The sequence below is a fragment of the Sinohyriopsis cumingii genome, chromosome 4 (genome assembly GCF_028554795.1).
Source record: "Sinohyriopsis cumingii isolate HCF-2022 chromosome 4, ASM2855479v2, whole genome shotgun sequence".
NCBI classification, from domain to species: domain Eukaryota; kingdom Metazoa; phylum Mollusca; class Bivalvia; order Unionida; family Unionidae; genus Sinohyriopsis; species Sinohyriopsis cumingii.
Window position 1 is genome coordinate 65,355,473 of NC_142964.1, and position 12,634 is coordinate 65,368,106.

Below are 12,634 nucleotides of genomic sequence, written 5' to 3' on the forward strand. Positions count from 1 at the left end.
ATTTCTTTTATCTTTATAAATATTACACTGCTTCACGAAGGCAATCAGAATACAAATGATTCCACCTAGAACAATACATTACCGATCAAGGAAGGTATGAAATTTGAAATGCAGGTCACAGTAACCTTCAACTGTTGCAAGTATCAGGTTGTAGCAATAAAGGATGTAATGATTTAATTTCATATATCTAGCATCTGCACGGATTGAGACAAAGGCTTGAAAAACAAATATTTATCAATGACAGTGGAACATGATATACAACTGAGAGTGACAGGCTTTAGTGAATATGGTGGTACTGGGTTGTTGGTAGTTCACGTATAGAAGTATTACTGTCTACTTACATTCAAATTTAACACATCTAGCCCCATTCTCTGGTACAATGGCCTGTGAAATCCACTTCACACTTTGGGACTAAACATGCAAGCAAAATGCATCAACTTGTTACTTTATCGCTATATCCACTGCTACACGGCACCGAATTTTCGGGGGGCCCGAGTGGCCGAGTGGTCTAAAGCGCTCTCCGTTACGGATCACTGCCATCTCACCTCTGTCTGCGTGGGTTCGAGTCCAGGATTCGGCCAATGTGGGTATGTGAGAAAGCTTGCAAGTAGCTTCTCGTGGGTCGGTGGTTCTTCTCTGGGTTTTCCCGGGTTCTTCCTCTACCATTAATACTGGCCGCCATGCATAGCCTATCGTGTGCTGAAAAATGGCGTTAAATCACACAACAACAACAACCGAATTTTCGATTGATAAATGAATAAATCAAAGCAAGAAAAGGATATAGTTTTTCCTCAGTTCATACGCTAGTCAAAGACGCTCTGTGAAAGAGAAATAAAACGTTAGATGAGCGGAATATGGATCAGCGTGCTGCCCGTCGACATCAGTTCCAATACGCTGGGAGTGCGTATATATTTTGCTATATCCTTCTCCCCATTTGCTGAAGCTTCTGAACTTTGCCACCTACAATAACCTAGTACTAACGAACACCCTTGGCCCGAACAAGCCATTTAGAAGATAGACCTGGCACAATCCAGACGGAAAACAACAAAACCAGATTCACTGTATCTTGGTGAGGAAGCGCTTCTGCACAAGCATCAACCTTGCCAGAACATTTAGCTTCTCAGGAGCTGTCACTGGAAGCGACCATGACTTGCTAATGATGATTATCAAACTCTGTTTTAGGAAAATTAAGAAGCCAAGACAGGTTAGGATTAGGTTTGAACCTTAAAAACTTGGAGATCCCTGCGTGGCATAAGCATTTGAGGCATCAATAGGTGGCACATTTGTATCACTTACAATTCTGGGTGCTAAAGAAATAAATCTAGACCACCCACTTCATCACCACCTTCAACGCAGCAGTTATTGGCACAGCCAGCAAGATCCTAAGCAAGCATCGTAGGATAAAGAATTCCCGGGTCACAGCATATATCCTCAACCTCAATGAGGAGAAAACTATGTTAGTAGCGGAGAGACCTAGAAGAAGCTAAAAACTCCGGGGATATTGACAACAGGACTAAGAAGAGCTTCAAGAGAGTGAAGGAGAGCTTGTTACAGGACCAATGTAAGGAAACAGAGAAAAGCATGAACCAAAATAAAGTAAATAGGGATACCAGTTGGCGAAAGACCTAATAACAGAGATACAGGTGAGATCTACCACAATCCAGGACAAGGCTGGCAAGAGTCACACAGAAATATTCTTAACAGATGGATGGAATACTGTTTTGGTGCTTTACTATCAGGAGACTTCTAGATACCAAGCTGCACTAAACATTCTACTGGCCACAATACAGGTTAGCGTTAGGCACTAAAGAAAGGGAAGTCAGCTGGCGTAGATAATATAATAGCAGAACGTGTTCAAGCAGGAGAAACTTCAGTAAAAGATGTCCTCACAACAATCTGCAACAAATTCTGCTAAATAGGAGAATGGTCCACCCCTTGAATCCAGTTTCTGATCATCACTGTCTGTAAGACTGGAAATCTGCAGCTGTAACAGAATTACCGAACAATCAGCCTCATCATTCACCCAAGCAATGTTACCCTTAAGATCATCCTCAACAGACTGAAACCCCAAGAAGAGAACATCATTCCCGAAGAACAGGCTGGTTTCAGAGCAGGACATTGCAGCACCATAGAACAGAACTTCAACATAATAATCCTGTGTAAAATGTATCGGCAGTATTAATAAGATCTCTATGTCTTCATTGACTTCAAGAAGGCTTTCGAAAATGTATGACATGCAGCCTTGTTGGCCAACATGCATAAATGCAAAACTAATCAGTACCATAGAAAACCTGTATTACAAGGCGAAAATTGCAGTTCTCGTCAATGGCAGTGTTTCAGCCAGGTCTGAGATTCATTTGAAAAATGGGACCAATGTTGTGCTCAAAATATGCCAACTTCATAATAAAGTGAAATCATTTACATCTATTGTACCTGTTATTTGCACACAAAAAAACGATAAAATTACCTTCTTTACTTAAATATTCATCTCTTTATCATTGGTGCATCTGACCACGCAGTGACAGCATGGAAAAGTTTAAAAAATATACTGTCAGTCCTGCAAACGTCATGGTAATCAGTCCCTGCAATGTTTAACTTATAAGCAATTTCTGGAGGGTACATGGATTTTGTTTTGTCAGAAAAAGCACTGTTCACAATCAGCTGACTGCAAAACATCGTCTCGAAGTTACTGTTGATGATCGATGAACTTAATAAGTTAAGATCATACAGTTCTGACATCCAGTGGTCATGCAGTTATTTTTCATGAACTTCTGCATGAGTTACAGTGCATTTTATTTTCATCTGCATCATATTCTAGCCAGCTATACTCACGTTTCCAGCCTTACTGGAACGTGTTCGTCATGTTTTTATAATCCAACTCTTAGAAGTTTCGTGTTTGGTTCGTCTTTCATCTCGGTTTTCATAGGTTACTCCATCTTGTTCAGTGCCATTATGTTCTCCAAAGTCAATCTCAGTGCTGGCACAATGTAAGCATGATTTTGGGGAAAAGAAATCTGTTATTCACCGTTTCATATATGTCTCTTAGAAAAACTTACCACTCATACAATTGCAAATTGCACAATGTCAAGGTCTCATCATGCAGCTGGTAGCAAGTGACTTAAAAAAACTGCCTAAACTATAGATTTTCTTTGATAACAAATGTAAATTAAACAGAGTCGTAAATAACCTCAATACGTTATTTGAAAAAAATGTTTGGTATTTTCACTGAGGCTTCTACAGTTCTAAGCCTAGACTGGTTCCATGTCTATACATATGGATATTTACCGGTCTAACACGAGGCTGGAAATATGTGACACATCGCATGTTTTTTTTTTCTCTCCGGTGAATGAGGAAAATGGCCTGGTTGAGCGTAGGTGCAATTGGAAAAGATTGCTAGATGCAATTTATCCTTTTTCATTAAAAAAAACATAGAAAATTAGGATCTTAAATGATTGATTGGCGCAACGTCTCAAATTAAAAATAAAAAGCGCACCTGTCCATTTTATTTATGCCACATTTGGCGCATTGAATTTCTTTTTTCTGCGGGATATAGTGTCCATTTTACGCAAATCCCACAAGAGCTCATCCTGGTTGAAATAATGCAATGGCAACAGGAGATTGGTTTAGAACCACAGTCAGAGTCAGTCAGGGGTGCCTCTTGTCACCGGCTCTCTTAAACATCTACATCGAAAGGAACATGTCCAATATTATGGATGACTATGAGAACGCTATCAGTGTTGGAGGGAGAATAACTGCCAACCTGCGCTTTGCTAATGATATCGATGGCATAGCAGAGGTGAACAAGAACTGGAAACCTTAGTGTACTGTCTCAAACAAGTATCACTAAGGAATGGGAAGAAGATCAACGCTGAAAAGACCAAGCTAATAACAAACAATCCGAGTGCCATCTAAAAGGAAATAAGAGTGAATGGACCGAAGCTGTGCACAGTGTCAAGCTTCAAGTACCAAGGTGCTATCGCCTTTGATAAATTTCCAAACTTGAGGTTTTTTCCAACAATGCGCGGACAAAAAAATGCATCGGCTAGGCTGAAGCCAATTGGGAAGGACAGCAACAGCACATTTGGATCCAACATCAAGCTTATATGCTCATGTCCATATTCTTGTACGCATGTGAGACATGGACCCCGATAGCGGAACTAGAGAAAAGGATTCATGCCCTAAAGATGAGATATTATTGAAGGATCTTGAACATCACGCACTTAGACCACGTTTCTAACGAGGAGTGCACATTAGAATCTAACGTGCAATTGGGACATATAAAGATATGCTAACCACTGTAAAGAAATGCAAACTATTCGTGTCTGGTCATATCCAACATTCATCTTGCTTGTCAAAGACAATCCTAAATGGCACAATCAGAGGAAAGGGAAAATGAGGCAGACAGAGGAGATGAGAAGGTAACATCAAACAGTGGACAGGCATGGACTTTGCAAAGTCCCAAAGAGCGGTGAAGAACAGGACAACATGGAGACAGATTGTCGCAAAGTCATAGGTGGCGCCCCTACAACCATCAAGTTTACCAGAGAAATGTAATTACTGAAATGATTTGCCTGTTTGTAAATAGTTTCAGACCATAGCCCAAACCATTCAAGGCATCTGAATCAATCCTTGCCAAAACGTGACACTAGTAGTGAAGGGTACCTGTAACTGATTTTATTTTGGATATGAAGCGGTAGATGACTTGTTGTAATATTTAGCACGTAGGTTGGAAAAAATGTTGGCAATACTAGATTATTCGTTATATGAACGGACCACTGAATCTTATTAAAAGGAAAGCGAATCATTTTGTACCACTGTTGTCATTTTTCAAAACAACATGTATCCTGTGAAAACTCTAATGTCAAGACACATAGCAGATCGAACAAAATCTATTGTCTAAGGGATGGGAAATGTAAGCGAAAGATATCACTGAGACACTGAAATTGATATTGGGTCTCACAAACATCTTGAAGCTGTTATAGCATTATAAATCCAGTCTGACTTCAGTTAGACGTGAGTGTCATTGCTGATTGAAACGATGTTCGGAACAAAGAAATATAAAGTCTCAATAAGTTTTTTCTATAGTAAGATTATGAAGGCCAGACAGAGATTATGCAAGTAGTTTCTTGTCGGTCCATGTGTTTACCACAAACCACCACAGACCTAACGCAAATCACCAGTTTATATTGTTATGTATATCTGTATTTTTTGTAACTCCTGGTACATGATGCTATCAGTTTTATTCATGGCTGTTATTACTACAGAATATCTTTAGTTAAATTTTGCTTGCTTGACTTCAGTATCTTAAGAGCTTAGTATTGCATAGGATCTATAAATGAATGTATTGATAATTATTAACAATAATCTTAATAATAAGACTGAAATGGTGCTTATGGCTTAATTTCTCAGTATATTCTGTCACGTGGACTCCATTGCCAAGTAGCAATAGGCAGTAACAATAGACAGTGTATACAAAAAGCAATCAGTTTCATTCTGATTTTGGAGTCAATCACATTTCTTGTGCTTTTGTTGTATGTCTGCAGACGTGTTTATGTTGTGCTTAGATATTATTCGAGAGGAAAAGTATTTGTTTGGACTGTTCAGTGGAAATAGAAAGTGCTCATTATTTGGACTGTAAATTTAGGACTTTCATACCTTTATATGGATAAGTTGGGATAATACTTCATAATACTGCAAGTTCCTTTCACATTTTCATGTATAACCTTGATTATTAAATTGTTAAGTTTTGTAAAACTTCTTGGGTTTGCTTTTTTCTGTTACTTAGTTTGTGACAATATTAATATTGTTGTACCAATATAAATTTAATCTCATAAAATGTGCTTGGACGGATCAAAATATATAGACAACAGAGTATTAATGTTACTCAAATGCACTCAAATATACTTGAAAATATCAAGTCAATCTGAATAGGTGCATTATTTTACATTAGTTTCCAGTGTCAATAACATGGATCATTGGGTAGTATATGTGTGTGTGTGTGTGTGTGTGTGTGTGATTAAGATTTTTAACGAAGCTTTAACACCTTTTCAGACATATCGCTAAGATGTCTGCACTGTGGCAGTTTATAGTGATGCTAACACCAGGCCAACCAGTCATAACACTAACCTCTTAATGCTGAGCATCTTTGACATGACTCGGCCGCGGTTCGAACCCACGACCTCCAACTTCCGAGGAGGACGCTCTAACCACTAGGCCACCGGAGCTGTCTCATTGGGTAGTAGTTTATTGATAATAATTAGATGGGGGTTTTTTTCAAACATATGTCAATTGGCCGTACGGTATGGTACTGTCATGCTTAGTATAAACATTGATAGCACTATGCATGGGTCTATTTCTGTTGTAGTCTTTGCATACATATCTGGAGAAGATCTTAAATGAGTGAACTGAGGTGACTCGCCACCAGTATAATAAAAAATTGTACCCAGCCGTGTTTCGTCAGATAAATAAGCGTTTTCTCGACTCACAAATATATCTCGCTTTGTTGCATCGACGATTATGAAATCATATTCAACATCGTCCATAACTAATCGTGCATAATGTCGTTTATGATCATATGCCCCACCTTCAGTAAACTTACCGATAAATCTTCTGCTGAGATCTTCTGCAGTTGGTAACCAAACTTCGGTGTGCTTCTGATATGGTATAAATGCCTCACCTACAATCAACGATATCAGTATTTTACAATTAAGCATATATCGTAACAGCACTATTGGTGCCCAACGTTTTTCTGAAAAGTGTCTGCCAAACCAAACATAACAAATAGGATGAAGACTCTTAGCAAACTCGAATGATACAGTACGAGCGAATCCGGTTAGATCAAAATCAGGTAGTGGTCCATTTATCGATACTCTTGTCATCTCGTGTGTGGGGTGTCCAAATCTTTTAAAATATCCAGAACACTCCCCCAATCCAAGGAAACTTCCTGGATAACACGCAACCATAACAAAGGTAATAACGTCGTTGTAATTATACTTAGTATCCCAGAATCCGCCGTGTCCGTATTCACAACTTAATTGTACGTCTTCGAGAAATTCAAATCGTGTTGGCTTCCACAAATTTTTCTCTCTTCCAAATTGAGCTGCAACTGACGGAACGGTAAAGCAATTATTTAGTAATTGCTCGGTATTCTCTATTGAGAATTCCTGCGCAAGATTTTTCATTTCTTCGTGGAGAGATTCTTTACGATTCACTGTTAGGTCGTACAAATTGATCATATTGTTCATCATCTGAACTCTAAAATAGCCACACTGACACAGGATCGTTTTTACTTATTTCGTTAATAAAATCAAATATACCTCCTTGGTAAAATCTTACAGTTCGATCTCCTGGAAACAATGTGACTGCGTTGGTCCACGCGTGATCGTTACGATAAATTATATTTATCGGAGCTCCTTTCGATTTATATTTCGATTCATACAATACTTCTCCTGTTATTGTTTTTACAGTTATTGGGAATTTTAGTGTTTTTTTTTTCTAACTCGGCAACATCGTTTATTGTAGCTCCCTTATCCTTTCCACGCATCGCGTTTGTAAAATGTTCTGTTACTCGTTCGGCTACGCAATTTATTTTTGAAAATTTCATTGGCTTCAGATTATCAGCACTTGGTTTTTCATTTATCGGATAGAATCCATAGATAACTGCTGTTACAGGATACGCTTGCTCATAATACGGTTTGCCAATACCAGTCAATATTCCTGGTTTGGAATTTTTACTCAGTATGGCAATTTTTTCATTATGATGTTGGAGTTAGGAGGAAAAGGCAACTGTGTGCACATTGTGGTCGTAAAAAGTACAGGGAACTCAAAAGATATTATCATTTTAAAAAATGACAGTGACGGGGTTTTAAAGAATGTAGAGAATTATCTAACTAATTTCTCAAAGAAATCATTTAGGCAAATTATGATTTAAACAAATGATATATATATATATATATATATATATATATATATATATATATATATATATATATATATATATATATATATATATATATGGAGAAAGCAATAAATCAAGAGTTTGTGAAGCATCCTATAATAACGAACTACAAAACATCTCGTGATGATGTAATCAGACAATGTAGGTTGAAAAAACCAGTTGGTTTTGTTAATAATCATGATTATCTAATGTTCACATACGAAAGGAAGAAAAAGTATAACTGCCATCGATTTATATTCGAGTGTTTCAGGGGAGTGATCAAAGATGGTCTTGCGATCGATCACATCAACGGTATAAAAACCGATAATATTGTATCCAATTTACGAGCTATCACACAAAGTCAGAATTGTAGATTTGGAAACACTGGCTGTAATGATAAGAGTGCCAAAGCAGTTGTATCCATAAATTTAGAGACTGGCGAAGAAATAATATTTCAATCGACATCTGCAGCTAGCAAATATTTTGGTATTTGCAGGTTCTCAATATATTCCGTAGCAAATAAAATACACAAATCTGCATTCTCAAAAAATTAAACAAACAATTATCTTCCATTATTGTTAGAGATAATTATCAAACTAAATTATCTCTGGTAGAGGTATTATAAATAAATATGCCACTTATATTTATAAAACATCTTATTTTAAAAAAATTTTAAAAATTGTATTCTACATCGCTAAAATCCAAGGATATTTTTATACATTTTTCAGGGTTATTGAAGGGAGATAACTCCGTTGAGCAAACGTCATGCAATAGAGTTACCTCCCTGAAATATATATATATATATATATATATATATATATATATATATATATATATATACACACACACACACACACACATACACACTGTATAATGAACCATGAAAATATCAATGATATCATTTCTGCTATTAAAAAAAAGGAATTAATATATCTGCTGAACTGAATCCTGAAAAAATTATTTCTGATTTTTCAATTTTAGAAGAACATAAAAATGAGGAGGGATACACGCTACCATCTGAATACAAATTCGTAAAACGAATTCAAACGCAGATGTTTCAATCACTAGCTGCAATAAAGGATAACGAAGTGAGGGAATTTGTCCCTCTCTCTACCGCAGTAGAAAAAATTAGATCAGAATTATCCCGTGAATACGAAGCAAAGAAAACAATTAATACTCGTAAAAGACAATTAAGAAAAATTATGTCTGATGACCCAAGGTAATGAAACGACCGTGGCTGAGTACGTGTAATCTTTCCGATTTTATTTTTTCAAATATTGTATTATTATTCAGAATTTTCATAAGAAATATCATCACCATAAATATTTATCAGAAATATTTTTATTATTATTCTGAAATATTTATCGTCAGAAATATTTATTATTCTGAAATATTTATCGTCAGAAACATTTATTATTCTGAATTATTTATCGTCAGAAATATTTTCATTATTCTGAAATATTTATTGTCAGAAATATTTTATTATTATTCTGAAATACTTTTGATTATTATTCTGAAATATTTATCAGAAATATTTTTATTATTATTCTTAAATATTTAATATCAGGAATATTTTATTATTATTATGAAATATTTATCATCATAAATATTTTTATTATTATTCTGAAATATTTATCATCAGATATATGTTATTATTATTCTGAAATATTTTATTATTATTCTGAAATATTTATCGTCAGAAATATTTTATTATTATTCTGAAATATTCATTATCAGAAATATTTATTATTATTCTGAAATATTATTCTGAAATATTTTTATTATTATTCTGAAATATTCTGAAATATTTATTATCAGAAATATTTTTTTTTTCTCTGAATATTTCATTTCTGATGTTTACACTATCAGATCTACGATTAGAAATCTACGATTTCACATACAGATTTATAATCAATTCCTCCCCACGCAGGTCAATTAAGTGTCCTAAATGATCAGCGAGTTTGAAATTTATTTGTGATAATATACTATTATGACACCGTAGATAAACAGGATTGATTGGTTCTTGCAGAATCAAATCCGCAGGAGGTACTTGCGGAATGAATGTATATAAAATGTATACGTGTTGAGCCTGATTTGACTTTCCAGGATCTATTTGATAGCTGCCATCGATCACATCACAAACTAGATCAACCGCGATCGTTGATGTTATACTGACTATTTTTGGTGAGATATGATGGATCATTGTTATGTTTGAGAATAACTGGAGGTGGAGCTATTTTTTCCAGGACTCGACAATTTTAGGAAAGTTCTCATTGATAAGATTGTTGAGTGATTTTGTCAAGTCATCGGTGGAAAATCCTGGAAATACAAATGTTTGAAATTCAGCTTCAGTTGATTTATGAATATCAGTATATGTTTGCTTGATGCTTTTTCCGCCTGGGAGTATAATAGTAGAAGTATTATTTACTGACTCAATAATAACCTAATTAGTGTATCTGAGGTCTAAAATAATCTGATTTAAGTGTTGTTTTATCTCAATGATTTTCCTTTTCAGATCATTATTAGGATACTCCAGGATATAATTTCCAAATCAATTTAATAATAATGTGTATGTAGTTGTGTATTCAGTTTTAATATCACTTTCTAATGAATCAAGATAATTGTGATCAATAACATGACCATCAAGATAAAAATCAATTAGGTCAAATGGTACATTAAAATATTTTTTTCATCGGTATCAATACGAATAAAATTTATAAATTCAGATCATGAATAAGACCTTCGATATTATGGTTCAGTTATAAATTTTGCTTCATTAGTAAAAAATAATTCATCTCGTTTCGGTTCTGGTATTTCATACGCAGGTGCTACTTCAGGCCAACCTAAAATAGATCTTATTGATGATTGATAAATATTAGCAACGTAATCTTGCGAGTGTATTTCAATTGCAGAGGATAAAGTTGGCTCATGAACGTTTATTGATGTTTTTTACTCTTTTCCGGTTATTGATTTTATTCTGCGCTGAAATTCATCACTGATTTGTTCAATCTCATAACTGCCAGTGGGTATCCCAATAATTTGCCAGTCAGGTGTTCCATCCGGTTTGTTCTTATTAGCAAACACAAACGAATTATTTGCTGTCAATCCAATAAATGATTTTGATCTGATGTTTGGCCAACTGTAATATACTCGTAATTGTGCTAGTGCAATTTCTTTTACTGGAATCGCAGTTGGAAAGCTAACGTTAAATTCAGGGTTTGTCGAGCTTACTGATATCATTGTGGTCTTCAATGGAGTGGTGTTCGTTACAATTTGTTGAAGTAGCTCTTGCGATGTCATTATTGAATATACTTGTACCTTTAATACCAGTGCCATCATCATATATTTTAATCATATCTGAAAACTCAAAATCAGATAATTTGGAGTATGTTGTCGCTGTATGTAATTTTATCATATAATCATTTAATTTTTCATTTGTGCAAGTACATATTTTTTGCAACAATATTAAGAACACTGGCAATTGTTGTTGTGGCTGAAAATACAGACTGTTACATCCACTGGCACCATCGTTATTGTTGATAATAACATGCCGGTTCCAGTAACAACAGCGGATACTGAATAAACAATTACATCAATGATAACTAATCGTCTACGTTATTTCTTTATTTGTACCGCGTATTGTTCGATGGTATCTTTAATTTTGTTTGCCATTCACGTGCTTGATTATACCTAAATTTTTTAACGTCGATCGAGGTACTCATTATACTTTATACGGTAACCAATTGAGGTGTTTCAGCTACAAATTCTAGACACCACCAGTAAGATGTTGGGGTTAATTTCTTATCAGCTGCTTCCAGAATAAATATTTCTTTATTTCCTTTATTTCATATGAAAGACACAACTCCAGAAAACTTATCGGTTGAATGACGCCATGGATACGTTGTAAATATCTCGAATTTTGCAGCACTGAACACAGACAGCCTGTACACACCAGTAACCTCTGCGGTATGTTTGAGAGTTTTATTTTGCTGTGACCATTTCGAGAATCCAGATGATAATTTGTATACTATGTTGGTAATCTGCTTGTGTGGAATTTTAATCAGATTAACTTTGTTAAGGATCTCAGGAATCCCACTTACGATGTCTTCTTGTGGTTTTTTTTTAATCGTGTCAATATTCGTCTTGGCATCAGAGAGTTTTGCATCAATGGTCAACGGATCACCAAAGAATTCATCTGCGAGTTCATTAAGTTTTCAAGAATTTCTACAGAGATTTGTAAACACGTTTACGTGAACATCATACTCGGCCCGCAACGTGGTTAGTTTACCATCTACGGTGCTGTAGTTAACGTCAATGTATTTTTTTGTTGCGGCATCTTTGTCGGATGTTGGATCTCTCAAAACCACTATCTTATTCCCATTCATGCTGAGTTCACACGTCATTGTGTCACCAGTGTTTTTCAAATGATTAACAACGCTTCTTGCAATTTCATCTCTGATTGTTGCAAACGATATACTTGAGTCTCTGATTCTACCGTTGTCGGTAAATACTGGAAGGTTATCCGTGACCACACTGAGGACTTGTCCAACTATATCATTCGATTTGATGTTGCTCGTTTTTAAAACACAGTATTTATCCTGAAAAACAACAACTTCATCTCGGTCAACTCCAGTAAGATTCATAATATCAGCAAGTTCATCTTTAGTCGCGTACTTCGACAGATCAATATCTTTCTTT

The 12,634-nt window shown here is 35.4% G+C and overlaps 1 protein-coding gene across 1 annotated transcript in view; it reads right to left on the bottom strand.

The window, feature by feature from the left end:
- LOC149801353 (uncharacterized) overlaps positions 1-12,634 on the bottom strand; it is a 115,179-nt gene that overhangs the window by 61,201 nt on the left and 41,344 nt on the right. The window contains exon 11 of the mRNA XM_089956791.1: positions 6,599-6,676. Coding sequence (XP_089812917.1) covers positions 6,599-6,676 — 78 coding nt within the window. The remainder of the gene's footprint in view (positions 1-6,598; positions 6,677-12,634) is intronic.